We start from the raw sequence: 18,313 nt of genomic DNA on the forward strand, positions 1-18,313 counted from the left end.
ATTGCCTGATTCAATAACGTTTCGATTAAGCCACAGCAAGTCTACCAAACAAGAGAGTAGCGTAAGAGAGTATACAAATGCACCAGGTCGATTTAATCTCTTAGTTTAATGAACAGTTATGATTGTACAGGGGAGGCAGTGGCTCAGGTGGTAGAGCAAGCCACTTTGGAATCAGAAGGTCCATGGTTCGATCCCCGTCCCTTTCTGGGTTAGTGTTGCAATGTCCATGAGCAAGACAACAAACTCTGATTTGCTCCCAATGTGAAGGTTGTTGTCTTGCATAGTTTAGTGCCTGAGTAATACACACTCTGCAACGCCACAGTGACATTACTGATCTTAATGAATTACACACCATTCTGTAAGCATTATTTAGGGTACGTATGTAAATGATTGCTACTTTTTACACTTCCACTGCGTCCTCCTCTATTTCTCATGGCCCCACGGGCCAGGTTGTGGCAAAACACACACGCACACGCACACGCACACACACACACACACACACACACACACACACACACACACACACACACACACACACACAGGGGGAAGAGAGGACAGTATGAATAGACAGGGATGAGGAGTAATAGCATCATTGTGGCATTCCATATATGCGTGCGTGCGTGCATGTGTGCCTGTGTGTGTGCGTGCGTCTGTGTGTATGTGCATGTTTGTGTGCCCTGACCATTCGAGCGATTAACATCACGTGTGTCAGCACTCTAACGCTGATGGATACATCACATTAACCCCTCGCCACTGTGTGTGTGTGTGTGTGTGTGTGAGAGAGAAAGGCATTGTATTTCACACTGGACTGTCCATTATCTGAGGTCAGCACAGTTACTGCTTAAATGAGAAAACTGTGTGTGTGTGTGTGTGTGTGTGTGTGTGTGTGTGTGTGTGTGTGTGTGTGTGTGTGTGTGTGTGTGTGTGTGTGTGTGTGTGTGTGTGTGTGTGTGTGTGTGTGTGTGTGTGTGTGTGTGTGCGCGTGCGTGCGTGCAGCCATGCATGGCTCCAAGTTGCTTGCTTCAGAGACTAGTGGTTCATCTGAGGATCAGTGGATTCTGTTCAAGTACAGTAAGTCAAGTCACCTTCAAAAGTATCACATTTCAATCATCATCAAGGCCAGTTAGATCTCAGACTTTGTTGTGCCAAGGACCCCCAAATTGAGATATATTTGACCGTGTATGCCCAATCTGATTTGTGCCAGGGAAAAATGCTTGTTCAAAACTTTTCAAAAGTAACAGTTGTTTAAGGTTATAGATCTGTTATTTTTGAATAGCCATAGCGTTATAAATGTGTACAGTGCTTAAAATGATTGCAATGCTTAACCACTGCATTAACACCCCCTCCAAGGAACCCACTTTGAGAACCACTGATATAGACCACATAAAAATGAAACATATGACAAAGAAACATAAAAAGCAATGCAATTTCAACACAAAATTGCTTACATTCAGTGGTCAAAACAGGCAACAAGTTATTTGACTGACATAAAAGCAGAGAGGTGAGGGTTTGTTTTACGTTGGATTTAACATTTCCAAGGGTGGGGCTGGACTCATGTGCGATGGGAGATCGTTCCTGGGTCTTTGATTGATTATTAGCAGATTTGTTAAGAATACTGGCAGTACAGTCAAAGGTTATGAGAAAAGGATAACACAAAAGGGAGTCTTGTTTCCATTGCGGTTCATGCAAGGCCCCAGAACCACAACAGTGAAGCTGCTGCCACCTGGTGGTCAAATCTGGGACAGTAACACTTTCGCATTTGAAATGCCACTGCGCATGTGTTTACTATGCACCTGCTCAAGACCTCCGCAATTTGGCAATTGGGCTTGTCAGGATTGGGGGACCCCAGTTCAAATATGATCATTTGTGGGTGTCGTGCCCTGAGAACCACTGCCGTACATACAGTATATGCCAGCAGGATCAGTATGGGGACAGAGTGGCATTCGTGTGTAACCGATCAGTATATATCAGCTAATGAAGCCATCAACCTTTTGGGACGTGGATCACTGAACATATGTGACAGGAGCTGCCAAAGATGGGACATATAAAAGTGCGGTCTACGACACCCTGCACAGTAAAAATTCTCACTTGTTAATTAAATTGATTCTTGGAGAGTACAAATGGAACTAAATGAACCCTTATGGGTACATAAGGCTCCATTTGTATACCCCCTTTGTTATAAATTGATTAATTAAAACATACTGAGTTGAATGCGCAATAACCACATCCCTGTCATTACAGCCACATAAATCAAGAACATAATACTATTCGAACAAAGTGCTCATCAAAAAAGGCAATGCTCAATTATTGCAAAACTGCTGTAACAAAGTCCAAAAAGGCGAAACATTTTTTTTTATGTAGTACAAAGCTGAAAATGTAAAAACCCCTAGGCTATGGCACTGAGACATGTCTGCCATGGCTGGCACGAGCAAAGCTCTTTCGAGGCCCTATGTGAATGGCTATAAACCAAACAATATCACTGGAAGTGGAATTGCCAAAAATAATAGTTCTCTCTCTCTCTCTCTCTCTGTTTTGGAGAAGAAAATGCAATTCCACTCAGTGTACTGAGTGCCAGTACAGTATAGAAGGTTTTACTTAGGACTATATAGGAGCACAGCAGCAGCATGGTCTGCATCCTCTCTTCTAGTGACAAGCCACGGGTGAGTTTTAACTAACGTACTGTATGCGCCCCTTGCCCGCACCGCCAGCAGTTTTTACTAACCGTTCAAGACACACAGAACATGTTTCTCCATGACTATTATGCAAACACCAAAAATCCCAAAACAAAGGCGAGTCTCCACTAACACCAGGGGGGAAAAGTGTCACCACGACGCTCAGTTTTTAAAATTGTATAGCTCAGTATTATGAGTACATGTACTTCTTTATGGTTATGGTCCTCCTCACAGAGGGCTTGGATATTTCTTCATGGTCTTCAGGGGCGGAGGTGGCCCAGGGGCTGGATGGTAATCGCAAGGTTGCCAGTTCGAACCCGGGCTCCCTCAGAGTTAGTGTCAAAGTGTCCTTGAGCAAGACTCAGATCCCCTAATTGCTCCTGATGTGCTGGTTTCCGCCGCCATCTGTGTATGAATGTGTTTGTGAATGTAATGCACAATCTATGTAAAGCGCCTTGGATAAAGGCTCTATATAAATGCACCATTTACCATTTACAGAGGGCTTGGATCTTTCTTTATGGTCCTCCTCACAGAGGGCTTGGGTATTTTTAGAGATGACACTGCAGGCAGAAGCTGTTGGCCAGAAGACAAAGACCAAACTCCCCCCAGGCTAGTCAACAGTTGTGAGTGTTTGTATAACTAGCCAACATCTTTATCTCCCTCAGTGATGTTAGGATGGTATAAAAAAATGTAAAAAAATATATATAAAAATATATATAATAAGCAACAGCTTGGGGGTGATCACAGTGAAGGTTTGATGCGAGAATGAATAGTATAAAACAAAGGGCAGGAATGAATGAAATAACATTTTCACTTATTCATATTATATACTGTATGTATATACGCACACACACACACACACACACACACACACACACACACACACACACACACACACACACACGTAATACAGTACATGCATGTTACTTTGCATGTATTACAAAACTCAAACAATAAAAATAAACCTTAGGATATGGCATTGGCACCCAATCCATGCATTGGCTGGCAGGAGAAAATCTCCTTTGAGACACTGCATGGATGGCTATGAACCAAACATCACTGGAATTGCCAAAATAAATTATTTTCCCCCCTCCTTTGGTTAGCCAAACCCCTTCCCCTGCTTGACAGAACAGACCTCCCTGCTGTACTATACCACCTGCCCCAAAGCTGGGTCTGGGAAGTCTACGATAAGCTGTGGGAGGTCAGAACCAACAAAGCAGCAAGTCCCTGCGATAATACTACAGCGGATTCTGAGTGAATTTTCCTGTGAGCTGTAGGTCTACCAAATCTTGAGACCCAGAATGAGTCTTTCCAGCAGGGTGAACTCTCCCCATAGCGGAAGGATACCACGGTGGTGCCAATCAGGATGGAATTATGAAAATCCGGACAGATTTTTCCTGTTCACTTGACTACAGAGATGCAACAACCTAAAACATGAACCTTGGTTGAAAAAAAGTAGTAAAATTACTCAAAAATGATAAATAAAATTGTTAAAGCTACAAACCCACAACGCATCTCCATATGACACAATGCTGTATGATTGTAGTTCAGCTTTTTTCGCATAGCCCACTGTACAAAATAGGTCTTAATTTGACAATGTATTGTAATAATAACCCATATCTACAACTTGTAACCAGCAGCTGTAAAATGATTATAGTGGAGTAACATTTTAAATATTTGCCCCTGAGATGAAATAAAGTATAAAGAATTGCATAGAGGTACTCAAGTAAAGTAAAAGGATCTCAAAATTGTACTAAAGTACAGAACCTCTGCCGCTACCAAGATGCAGTAGCACTCTGACAAGAATTGACAGGAGGGTGTTCCTCAAGGGACCCTGCTTGGCCTGCTTATTTTCCTAAGCCGCCATTGACAGCGCTGCTAGAGATGTTGACAAGAGGTGCAAACGTGTCACTGACCATCTGCATTTGGAGGACATAACAAGGAAGGCAGATGAGGAATCAAAACAATCTCTTACATCCCATCGGCGCCAAGTGGATCAATATAACAGATCCCTGATCATTCCCTGCACCCTCCCCCCTGTCAACAACTAAGACTCGAGCGAAAATGGATTCATGCATTGCTGGCTGCTTTTTTTTAAATACATTTCTAGTACTCTATTTATACGAGTGTTATTTCTTTATTTTAAGATGCTTTCGCTATACTTAGTAGTTGTCATGCCCATGCATTTCAGTGTACCTCTGCCATATGTGGTTAATTGTAAACTTTAGTAGGTCGGTCGGGTCGGGAGGCTTATACTTGGATCGCTAGTGTCTGTCCTTGTTTCACAATGCGCTAGACCCCTGGGAGATGGATTGCTGAGGTGGAACATAACACCTACCATCAGCTCTCCCAGTAGTTGTCACACGACTTACCGCACCCAAGTCATGCTACTCAATACTCATGCACTGAGTTAGCAGTGCATGGGATCGAGCTCCTTGAGGTCAAAAAGGCGAGTTCTCTACCAACTGAGCTACTCGGAATAAACCTAAAACTGTGTGAGCACACACGTTGCGCGTGCGTGGACAGTTGTGAAGCATGCACATGAGTGCACAGCGTAACACCCCATGGTCTGAATAGATTATGTTTTTTTTCCAATGGAAATATCCTAAAACACAGGCTTGTATTATAATCGGGGACTATAGACTATTTTACATTAAATGTTCTTTTTCCACAAATGGGGGTCGTCTTATAATCAGTGTTTGTGCATTCGGCACAATATGGTATTTATACATGTAGCCATGTATAGAAATAGCAGTCACCTTGCAGTGGTCGGCAGTAAAGTGAAATTTCTAAAGTGCAGTATAATACAGGGGGAAAAAGAAAAGGGTCAGAACTGGGGTTACAAACTGTAAAGGGAATATCACTTATATGATATTCTGTAAATCTCAGTGTTTGTATCACTTGTGTGGAGTTCAGAGGTCTTATGGCCTGTGGACTCTGTAGAGAGACAATCACGGCCGTGGACCATAGCACAAACAGCAGCAGCTCCTCCGCTTGGCTCGGCTCTGATCTGATCCTCTCAACAAGTCATCTGTGAACGGGTCTTAGCGTGTAGGCAAAGGATTGTGTTTGACCTCTCATCGTTTAGACAACTCATCATAGTTTGACAAATAAAATAAATGTTAACCTCACCAGCAAACAGCAGCAGAACAATATGGCTGTGTTGGTCAATGTGTTAGTAAATTACTAAATATTTAGTAACAGTTTTCATTCTGCCTAATGAGTTTGACTTTTGCTACTTTAAGTGTATTTTGGTGCTCTTTGACTCGAGTAAGCTCTTGCATGAACGACATTTACTTGTAACAGCGTATTTCTGCATTGTGGTATTGGCTAAGTAAAACATGTGAGTACTTCTTCCACCACTACAAAGATGTGGACTTGCAGGAAGTGGCTTAATGGTAATACAGTAGAAGCGACTATCTTCAAGCACTGAAGTGCGGTTTGAAATGCATGCAGTGTAAAAGGATGGTTAGTCTGTGGTTCCACAGGAAAGACATGCTGTGACACATGACAAGATGGATTATGGAGCGACATTACAGGCAGGCCAGCTGAAAAATTAGGATGACACAACCGCCCACACACACACACACACACATACACACACACACGCACGCACACGCAAGCAGGCGGGCAGGGAGGCAGGCAGGCATGCACGTATGCTTATGCACACACTCACACTTATGCACGCACGCACGCATGCACGCAAACATACACACTACAGACTACACACTACACACCATGGCCTGAGCCAAACCAAGAATTAAGCAGGCTGATTGGTGAGTGACAAGTGAAATTGAATTTTGCACTCTGGGAAAAGCTCAAAGGACTTGGAAGAGAGCCATGCACGTGCATGCAGACACACACACACACACACACACACACACCGTGAACAATTGCTGAAACGTGCACTTTCACACAAACACTGCCACACACGCACACATGCACACAAACAATTGGATTCTCCAACAAAGTCCCTCCTCAGTGTTGTGCCAAGGCGGCTTTTTCCTCATAAAGTGTGGATGTGCTTTTCAGGAGGCAGCGTCATAAACAAACACAAAGCTTCCAAAAGCCTCCATTATTAAACGGCTTATCCGTGAGTTGACTGACAACATAAACAATGAGCAGAACAAAGTCAGTGGTGTGTGTGTGTGTGTGTGTGTGTGTGTGTGTGTGTGTGTGTGTGTGTGTGTGTGTGTGTGTGTGTGTGTGTGTGCGTGCGTGCATGCGTGCGTGTGTGCGTGTGTGAGTGCGTGCGGGCGGGCATTGCTAACTCCAGTCACCAGCACGATACCTTGAATTTGAGTGAGTCGATGATAAAAGTCTCATAATTATTCTATATCACGTTACTGCCCCAAACTGGGATAAAGTTACCCTATTGTATGCTGGAAGGAAGTGCGTGTGTTGTATAATAATGTCTACAATAACTTGTGTTTTCCTTTTGAATCGTATGCTCTCTCCTTCAACATTTCTGATCTTGTGCTTAGTACAATCCAACTTTCTCAGCTCTGCCTTGTCGTCAAGTTCTGCAGTTTGAGAACATAGCTGATTCTAAATCATAATAGGGATTTTCATCTGACATTTATTTTTAAATTTGCAATAGGCTTTTCAACATTTTCCTTTAGGATTTTCTGTAGTCTAATAACTAAGACACCACAGGTGTCTCGCCTACACTTCTTGCAACGTGTTTTGACCTGCTGTGATGCCCAGAAGTCTAAAGCGTGTGTTTGTGTGTGTGCGTGCGTGCGTGCGTGCGTGCGTGCGTGCGTGCGTGCGTGCGTGCGTGCGTGCGTGTGTGCGTGCGTGTGGCAGTATGCCGTCCTCTGCCTACAATACGGCATACTGCACTTTGAGAAGAGGACTATAATATTGATCGCCGATTCTGGTTTTGGTCCGGGGACCACCAGTCAGTCCAAATGGATCCTTAGTGGGTCTGAAATTCTGAGAGTGTACGAATGGAACCAAACAGGCAATGTACTGGCCCGGAATTAGTGTGAATTCATCCATTTGTAACAAATAGAATGTACAAATGGAACCGAACAGACCCTTAAGGATATGATTCTATATTTGCACTCAGCAACTAATATCATGCGCGACACGTCCAGGTCTGCTCTCATCTCTGTGCTGATCAAAGCCGTGGTCTGCAGACATCTCTGCAAGCCACCCACGCACGCTTAGACAAATCCTCCTGAGAACCTGCATATATAGAACAAGAACAATCCTTGAGGTTCTCTCTCTCTCTCTCTCTCTCTCTCGGAGCCTCTCTTTACTCGCTCTTGTCTTGGCCATTCTCTCTTCACTTTCTCTGTGTGTGTGTGTGTGTGTGTGTGTGTGTGTGTGTGTGTGTGTGTGTGTGTGTGTGTGTGTGTGTGTGTGTGTGTGTGTGTCCTTTGATCTCTCAGGATCTGTGGAAGATAAGCAGAGCTAAGCCTGTCCCCTCTCCAGAATATCAAACAGGCCTGAGTATCTTCACTTACAGTATAGGGAGAAGAAAGCTACGAATATCAGAAGAATCGGACATTGAAAATTTTGTATTTCCAACTCAAACCAGCAAGGGGACATCTTGATGGGATCTGTTCAAAGGCTACAACAACTCTGTTATTGCTCGAGTACCATTAACTGGTGCTCTTATCGATGTTCAATGTTATTTCTTTATTTTGTCTTTGCTTTGTATATGTATCCATTCAAAAGACACTCTGTGGCTGCTATTTGTAAACCTTCACCTGTTCAGCAGTGTTGTTTTCGTTAACGATGACGAAATTATTTGGTTAATGCCCCTTTTTTCAGGACGAAGACATGACTTGGCGAGACTAAAACTATCAAGTATAGAAATGACTAAAATGTGACAAAGCATTTCGTCCAAAAGACTAAGTCTAAATCTAAAATGTTTTTAAATCAATTTGGTGTATGTTTGCTTGTTTGGTGTGTAACTTGTCGATTATTGCTGCTGCTGTGTCTAAGGAAGGGACTGAATTTCCCTGCACGAAGCAAAGTCTGAACTAATCGTGTTATTTTCTGAGTCTCTTATAAGTCTTATAAGTTTTGCTGCTGCTGATTATGGTCAAGAAAAAACAAGCAACAAAAACTAAAACATGAGAACAAATAGTGGAGTGGAGTATTGCAGCATGGTGTCAAGACTCGAGACATGGACACTCACAGCACTGTCTACACAAGATTGGTCTGAATGGCCTCTAGGTGTCACATGGGTGGACCACACATCACAAAACGTGGATATTGGCAGTGACCAACCACGGGTCACAGACAAGGTCAGAGAGAGAAGGATGAGGCTGGCTCGGCACTGCGTCAGGCACCCGGAACTGGTGTCAGCAAGCAAACTGACACTGAGAGAGCCAACCCAGGGCACAGCCAGGAGGGGAAAGAGGTGCACCACCTATAGACACACTGCGGTGAGACAGCAGAGCTAACAACACTGCAGAGCTCACGACTCTGATGACATGAGATGCTCTGATGAAGGCTCATTGCCAAAACTTGTAAGCGTTTGTTTATTGGTGTGTGGCAATAAAGTGGAAATGTGAGTAATTTGTCCTTCATTTATTAGAAATTTTGGATGTGCTACCTTTTGGGGATTTTTGTTCAATTCCTACTTTTGGTATATTGGATGTTGGGTCTAGCACTCCATTGAGATACCCATTGCTGACGCACAACCTCGTTTTCTTAGCTAGACAGGAGGTGAGGAGGGCAGCGACTCAGGAGTCCCTTGGAGAATCGCTGGCATCGATCGAGGCAGAAGTATTAGTACAGGCACACGCGCAGGTCCCTTACCGGGGTGAAGTTCATGACCTTGAGGATCCAGATGGTCAGGGCCAGGTTGACGATCATGGTGACGAGCAGCAGCAGGATGAAGAAGTAGAGGCATCTCTTCCTCCAGCCGTAGATGCCCACGCCCACGGCGGGGTACGCCTGGGCGCCGCCGCACACCGACGGCGCCCGCTGGTGCAGCGGGTTGGGCTGGGCCGCCAGGATGTACTGCTCCTGGGTCATCTGGATGAGAGAGAGAGATTACAACAGTGTTTCCCCAACTAAAGCCATTTTTGGGACACGCCACCATTTGCATGGGTCATGGTCATGGTAGTAACTACCTGAGATATTCACAATTCCTAGCTTTAGAAAATGTGAATGCACTTTCAAGGAATTGTGAAAATAGCCTAACTACAAGCTTGCGTATGTGTCACATTGCAACGTTGTAACAATGAATAATTAGTTCGTTAGTTAGTCATGGACCTTTGATCGCCACTGTTTTGCACAAGGCTTCAGACAATGCTCTCAATAACATACAACAATAAAATAATAATCTAATTAAATTAGACTTTATACTTGAACTGTAGTATAGCAAAATGACTGGTTCAGTTCGTTCACAGGAGAATGTGGAGACGAAACACCGGTACAATTGCTGGTTGTACAGCATACTTCCTGACAGTTTGAAGCAGAATGCATAATTTTAGCAAACCATGTTTTGTGGTTTTTAACATGGTGTTTCGGTTTCTCCAGATTTCAGAGATTCAGGCCCGGCCTAAAAACAAACAACCTAAGCCTACTATGAACACATTTCACACTAAATTAAGTTCCTCGCTCTGTGCATTGTGATTACATATCTTGAATTCTGTTTGTCTTCATGCATTTGTACTCTTGCCAGAATGATGCTCCAGGCTGTAACTGTACGGTAGCATACCGTATGCCATTGTAAAATACATCTTGACAGCGTTGTGTTTTGTCCTCCCTGTGGGGTTAGATTTGGACTATAAAGGAATGCCAGCCATGCTTTGATATTATGTCACACATATTCATGTCTAACAAGTCAAACTACAAGAGAAGGAAAAGAAGGGGGAGAGGACTTCACCATGTAGATTTGTAACAAGAGAGGGGGGGGGGGGGAGACAGAGATAGAGAGCCTGTATGTTTAGTTATGATCCATATCTAACAACCCTCTCTCACACACACATACACCTTGTGCCTTATGTCCTGGTCCATATTTATACCAATGGTCAATTCAAGGGGCTTTATTGACATGGGATGGGACGATATGTCACAATTATTGTGGCCCAAAAAAAATTGATTTAACAAAATTATTGCAATGATCAAATATGCTTAAAATTCTGAAAATGCCATTTTGTCAATGACTTGCACCGCAGGATCCATATTAAAATAATCCAAAGAAGAAAAATATAGGGGGTGGCTTAGGCTTTATACGTACATGAGAAAACATATGTTTACATTGCCAAAGCAAATGTAGAACAAAACATCAATTGTCACCCAGTCTACATAAACACTGTACCTGTGTATGTTATGATCACTGTACAGCAACTATAATGAAGCCAGGGCTCGACGCTTAGCATTTTTCCAAGTAGCACGTGTGCGCCTAAGTTGAAAAATCTAGTAGCACACAAATTATTTTAGGAGCACGATGAAAAATGATGTATTTTTAAGGGGCGCTAGCCCCTCCTATATACAGCCTTTGTCCCCACACATCTCAAAATGAGCCATTGACAATCAACAGAGAAATTACGTCAAAAGTCTGCTAAATATGACATAAATTAAACGCCATTGACATTGAAGGGACAATGTATGTCATATGTAAACGAGCAAATCAGCTAACCAATCACAGGCAACAGGCATTCTGATTGGCCAGTCTGAGATGATTTCTGATGATGTATGATGACAAGAGCGCCCCTCACTTAACATGGGTGTGATTTTTCTTTAATGAAGTGATATGAGGTAGGGGTGGAAAATAATGTCAAAATATTATATCACTATCTTTTCAGCAATTATCACAAAATAGTGATATTCATCATGATATCATTGTTATGTTTGTTTTCATATAATCAATTTGTTTTATGCTAATACTTTGTAGATAGATCGATAGTAGCTCTGTTCCATACCTCTAATACGTGCAACACATTAGAGCTATGGGCCAGAGCTAGATAGATAATATGTTGCTCATGGATGGATAGACAGGCTATCCGTTTTTATCCTGCTGATCTATCATGTGTGACATTCAGACAGTGCAGAGGCTGCCCGATGGTGAATTAGTATTGTAACATTCTCCTTGGCTGACTGACTGACTGACTGATATTAATACGGTAATCCAGCCAGTTCGGTCATTCACATTATCATTTATGCTGGGCACACGCTTTTGTAAGCAAATGCTAAGCAAGGGTTGTTTTTGATAAACATCAATCCGTCCTCTCCATGTGTGTGTGTGTGTGTGTGTGTGTGTGCGCGGCTGCACGCTGTTTCACCCGCGTTTGGTTAAAAGTAAGTTACGTTTGAACTTTGAACATTACAAACAAACTTTGCAAATAACGTGTCGGGGTACAAGCAATTCCTTCTGAATCTGTGCTGTCATGCTAATGCTATCCCGCTGAGTTCACTCTGACTTCTTTTCTGTTTGCCGCTGCTGACAGTCAGCAAGCAGTGACGGGGAAGAGCACGGAACAGCAACACAGAGAGGGGAGGGGCGGTGGGAGCAAAGGGAACAGATCTTCAAATGAACATCGCATTGAGCATCAACACGTTGTTAGCTTGTAGCTCTTCTCTTTTTGGCGAACGACACCGCCGTTCAGAAATATAAATTTAGGTATAGAACCGCGACTATAGAATGTGCACTTGCTGTAGACAGAGACTTGTCTTTATCACGATTGAATGGTCAAATCCTGTAGTCGCACCCTTGCTACAAATTGAATTTTACAAATTGCACGGTGATATTTTTAGTCGCAAATGCGAGTACCTAGTCGCACTGTCGAGCCCTGAATGAAGCACTTCTAAAGCGCTGATGTGAGATCCTTTTTACACTGACCTCGCCTCAAGTTGCTTGCTGTTCATTCCTTTAGCTATGAATCAATAACACATGTTCTCTGTAGCTGTGTAGGGCCTTGGAATATGATCTTGTAATAGAATATTTAGAATGCCAATCGAATCAAAAGCAACGCTGTTCTATAGTGTTAAATTCACAGCAGGCAGTCTTGTAACAAAGCTTCTGTTGCTGTTATTAGGATCAATAACTGTTCCAAGGTCTATTTCCACTACAATATTCTCTTTCTTGCTGGTTCAGCAATATCATGGATATTGAATATATTGTGTAATATGCCAGTCTGAGGAAGAGCATTGTGCTCGAAACATCACAGTCACCTTATTGTGCAATAATATGAGCAGTATACTTTGTATACTGCTCACCGCTCAGCTCCTGCCCAAGTTTGGGTTGATGTCTTTTGCCTTTTCTGTTGTTCTTTTTTTACATGTATATGCCTATGTATGTGTATTGTGTAACAGGTAGGTATCAGGATTCTGACACCAATAAAATTGACAGATTATGTTTCCTGTAAAACAGGGTAAAGATGTATAAGAATGGAGACAGTGAAACTAAACAATAAATTCCCTGACTACTGCTGCACTGTCCATTTTGTTCTTATTTACCCAGCAATACAACACTGTACAGTATATAGTACTCAGCATTTAATACTGTTCATTTTCTTACTGTCTGTCTAGACATATTGTACTGTAAAAACATTAACATTTTCTGTTGTTCACAGAACATTCCAAATTACATTCAGAATTCCAAAAAAATACAATAAACCATTCTCTTTTGTCATTCTGTTCCAAAATACATCCAAATAAACACCATTTCACATTATGTGTCATTCTTTCTGCATTACCACTTTAAATCCGTTTTTGGACTAATACTGTAAACTTGCATTTTTATATAAAAGGTGCTAACAGCATCATTTCAGGACTCATACAGCTATAGTATCCCTTTTTCACCTATTTACATTTGTAGGCTATAGTGTAAAACCATTTCCCCAAAACCCTTTCAACTCGGTTTAGAATGTACAGTGTACACAAAATAATACATGGAGCCAGCCTTCTATAAATAAAAACCTAAAACTGTAGCGCCGGTGATATTCATACACTTAATTATTGTAAAACATGACGGAACATTCCCATTTCCCAACGTGGCCGACACTTATCTTAATTGACACGTTGTGTGGCCCACATTACAAACACAGAGAAACTTCCAAAGTACTCGTTTTACACTTAAATGACAACACACAACGTCCAGAGTAATCTCCAAATGTGCATAAACAAACGGTAATCATTTCTGTGGTTTGTGAAGTATTACCCACCTGTAAAACAGGGTAAAGATGTATAAGAATGGAGACAGTGAAACTTGTGTACCGTTCGTTCACCATTTCCTCTGATTTTATTTATGGAGGGAGACGGTGGCGCATGCGCTGAAGACACTACGGTCTGGAAAGACAGTTTATACCTGTGGTCCTACACTGCCACCTATTGACCAGGTTATTTGTGGTTTTGTTGGAGAATGAAATGAAAACACAAACTGAGTTTAAAAGAAAGACACTGGTTAATACAAATAATACAATCACTTTAGTGAGCATCACATATGACCATTCAAGAACAGCATATCTGTTAAAGCACAAACCACACCAATGCACTCCACTCTCTTTAGGTCGTCCTCAGACGAGCCCTCCATCGTTGCTTCCAGTCTTCTCGGTGCTCCATACATCTGGCCAGCTCGTTGGTGCTTTGCACTCCTGCATCTTTCTTGAGTACATCCACATACAGTATGTTAATGTGGGACTTGGCCTGGCTCACTTCACCCATTTTCAACTTATCTTCATATAATTGGTCCTCAGTAATGCTCATTATAAGATGCTGGCACATATTCTGTCTACTCACTCTTTGTCTCAGAGGAGGGCTGTGGACAGCAGTGTCATCATCATCATCCAATTAATGCAAGGCCAATGTCTTCTATTGTAGCATATACTTTCCAGGATGATAATTCCGGTATATTTTATTGCTTGACATCTCCATTGATAGGTTCATTTGGTAGGCAGGATTCTGAACTCTACACAGTCATTAAACACAGAGTGAGTAGATGGACATTCTTCTTTTAATGAGCATGAGTGAGGACCACTATTCTATGAAGATAAGGTTGAAAATGGGTGACGCGCTCATTTAAGCAGTGGAACACCTGCAAATATCTGTACAATACATAGATGTCTCATAGTACATGTCGTTGCTCTCGGGGAGATTCCTTGTATCTCAATCAGCTTTTTTATTTTTTTTATTCATTCCTTATTTCATCATACTGCAGTGGCACACAAAAGTAGTGAGAATAGACGCGTTGTGATCCACTATGTCACAAATATCAAAAGTGAAAGTGGGCTGCAATGACAATTATTAACACTTATTATTAAATAAAAAATGTGATAAAAAATTATCACAGGCAGATCCGAGACACATAAAGTTATATCATAGACATTTGATAGATCTATCATAATACTGTACAAAAGTAATAACAGAAATATCATGGATAACAGTTATACCGTAGATGTATCACATACTGTACAGTGTGTTGTGATAATTGAATCCACCGCTCCACTCTCATGTGCCCTTCCATTTATCCACACATCAGGCATCAATCCCCTACCCCCCCCCCTCTCTCTCTCTCTCTCTCTCTCTCTCTCTCTCTCTCTCTCTCTCTCTCTCTCTCTCTCTCTCTCTCATTACTCTTATCTATCTCTATCTCTATCTCTTTTTCTTATAATTTCAGAGGGATTCTCGGTTTGTTAACAATTAATGAACATTCAGAACACACATCTGGGAATGGTGGTGCACATAGACCAGACCTATTGAATGGTGGTGGACATAGACCAGACCTATTGAATGGTGGTGCACATGGACCAGACCTATTGAATGGTGGTGCACATGGACCAGACCTATTGAATGGTGGTGCACATAGACCAGACCTATTGAATGGTGGTGGACATAGACCAGACCTATTGAATGGTGGTGCACATGGACCAGACCTATTGAATGGTGGTGCACATGGACCAGACCTATTGAATGGTGGTGCACATAGACCAGACCTATTGAATGGTGGTGCACATAGACCAGACCTATTGAATGGTGGTGCACATAGACCAGACCTATTGAATGGTGGTGCACATAGACCAGACCTATTGAATGGTGGTGCACATAGACCAGAACTATTGAATGGTGGTGCACATAGACCAGACATATTGAATGGTGGTGCACATAGACCAGACCTATTGAATGGTGGTGCACATAGACCAGACCTATTGAATGGTGGTGCACATAGACCAGACCTATTGAATGGTGGTGCACATAGACCAGACCTATTGCGTCCCAGGCAGGACTATTATGGACAATATTTTCCTCACGGCCATGGTTACCTTTTTTCTGTTCTCAAGAGTTTTGGTTTTGGGGAAGGATTCAGGTCATGGTTAGGTCTGTTATACAGTGGGGCAACTTGCATGGTCAAGGTGGGAGGGGGGCTTAAAGGGTAAGACCACTTTTTTAGAGGTTTTCTTACCTTATTATGGGCAAACTATTACATTCCATGAGTTATTTTGCTCCGTTGTGTTGTTTATTAGCAATTTAAGAAATAAAAAATAGGGTCCATGCATTGACTTCCATTGTAGCGGGGAAACAAAGTCACTCTTTTAGCACATAAACGAACGCAACAAAAGCTGATTCTGACAGTTTATGACATCAGGAAAACTCATGCGGCTGTCCATCTGGATTAGCAGGAAAAACAAAACCCAGGGGGTGGGGTCTGTAGATCCTGTGCAAGTGATGCAAGGACTGGTGGCAACCCGCCTCAGGACAGGACAGTGGACAATCTAGAGCCTTTTTGGGCTGTGGGAGGGGTCCTGTGTACGGTGTATAGGAGCATGGGGAACTAATTCTCTATTTGTAATATTTAATATTTATTTTAATGAAGCATGTGTAATGATGTGATCTGGTGCTGAGTTGCGGTAGCCTAGTATTTAATAAAGGTACTTTTAAAATCAAAAGATCTCTCTCTCTCTCTCTCTCTCTCTCTCTCTCTCCCCCCCCCCCCTCATTCTGCCTCTCTCCACAACCCCCCCTCTCTCCATCTCACCCATTCATCCCCTCCTCCTTCTCCTCTCTCAATCCATTTCTGAGATTGAACTGACAACAGAGCCATCCATCAATCCCTATACTCCCCCCACCCAGCCCCGCGGTACAACCTAACTTTATTAACATCATAACGCTCCACATCCATAAAGAAGCCCCCTGCCCCCCCGCCGTCATAGGGCTGCCGCGGCCCTCATCGTCATGGTTACCACCGTGCTACTAGTGCTGCCGCAGTGACCCCGTAAAAAAAATATGGTTGTCGCCCCGCACTGCATGGAGGAAGGAACCATTTTTCCTTTGGTATAATACAGTACAAAATACAAATGTGAGGTGAATGTACTGGTGCTGTGTGTGTGTGTGTTTGTGTGTGTGTGTGTGTGTGTGTGTGTGTGTGTGTGTGTGTGTGTGTGTGTGTGTGTGTGTGTGTGTGTGTGTGTGTGTGTGTGTGTGTGTGTGTGTGTGTGTGTGTGTGTGTGTGAGTGTGTGTGTGCACGCGCGCGTGCGTGCATGCGTGCGTGCATGTGTGCATGCGAGTGTGCAAATTATCTTAATGACATTAATTTTGTCAGCTCAAAAATCTATTTTAAATTGTTAAATTCATGACATAATATTGCAAGTGGAGGACAAAGAGTTTTGTATTAATGCCCGTCAGTGTCAGACTGCGTCAGTCATACACTGTGAGGCAAGACAAGAATTCAGACTTCAGTATGAGCAATTTTACTCGAGTAAGGAGCCAACATCCAAACGGAACATCCACCTCTCACAACAACAGGAGGCACAGCTGCTCTGAAGGAAGTCAAGGACTTCAAGTACCTGGGCTCATGGGTCAACTCAACAGAGCAAGATCTAAAAGTGAGGAAGGTATTCCATGAAGGGCCCTGAATGGCATGGCCAGTATATGGAACTCCAACCTCCCCCGACAAATCAATCTCTGCTTCTTCTACGTGACGGTAGAATCTGTTCTCCTATATGGCAGTGAATGCCGGACCCTGAAGCCAACTCTGCAAAATGCTCTAGATGGGTGCTACACCAGAATGTTACATGTAGTGCTCAACATCAGCAAGAATACATTATGTTACCAACAATAATCTGTATTCTGGAATATTCAGGGTGAGTGACAAAACACCAGCCAGGAGAATGAGACTTGCAGGACACTGCCAAAGACACCAAGAGCTGCCAGCCAGCAAACTGGTGCTGTGGGAACCAACACATGGGCACCGGTCACGAGGACGTCCCACACTAACATATGTGGATGTACTCAAGAAAGATACAGGAGCGCAAAACACCAACGAGCTGGCCGGATGTATGGAGAACTGGGATGACTGCATGAAGTGACGATGGAAGTCTCGTCTGAGGACGACCTAGAGAATGGACCTACACGACCTGCCAATGCAATGGAAACCCAGTCTGGCTCATTGAACAACATGGTATTCATGCTGAAAATAGCAGATCTACAAGCTTCAGTAAGTGTAAAATGAGCCAGACATTTTAGTCGACTGAATCAACTGTAGATTTATTCGACTAAATTCTTATGATATTTAGTCGACTAAAACTAGGCTAACACTAAAACATTCCAGGTGACTACAATGTGACTAAAACTAAATGAAAACTATTCAAAAGTTTTCATTTCAAAATCTACCTCTAAGCTTCTTTACCCAGCCGGAGACGTGTCAATATAATATGAGCCACATCATACTCAGGCA

General features: G+C 42.7%; 1 protein-coding gene across 2 annotated transcripts in view; it reads right to left on the reverse strand.

The window, feature by feature from the left end:
• Nucleotides 1–18,313, reverse strand: part of LOC310858707 (zeta-sarcoglycan-like) — a gene marked incomplete at its 5' end in the record, with an annotated part of 557,496 nt that overhangs the window by 236,178 nt on the left and 303,005 nt on the right. The window contains 2 exons of one of the 2 annotated variants that reach the window (XM_083764949.1): nucleotides 9,453–9,671; nucleotides 13,808–13,870. In XM_083764949.1, the coding sequence (XP_083621075.1) occupies nucleotides 9,453–9,671 (219 nt within the window). Of the gene's footprint in view, nucleotides 1–9,452; nucleotides 9,672–13,807; nucleotides 13,871–18,313 lie in introns of those variants that run through there. The other variant, XM_083764948.1, reaches the window with a different exon arrangement.

Source organism: Protomyctophum parallelum, assembly GCF_964188405.1.
Source record: "Protomyctophum parallelum genome assembly, chromosome: 5".
Lineage (NCBI taxonomy): Eukaryota > Metazoa > Chordata > Actinopteri > Myctophiformes > Myctophidae > Protomyctophum > Protomyctophum parallelum.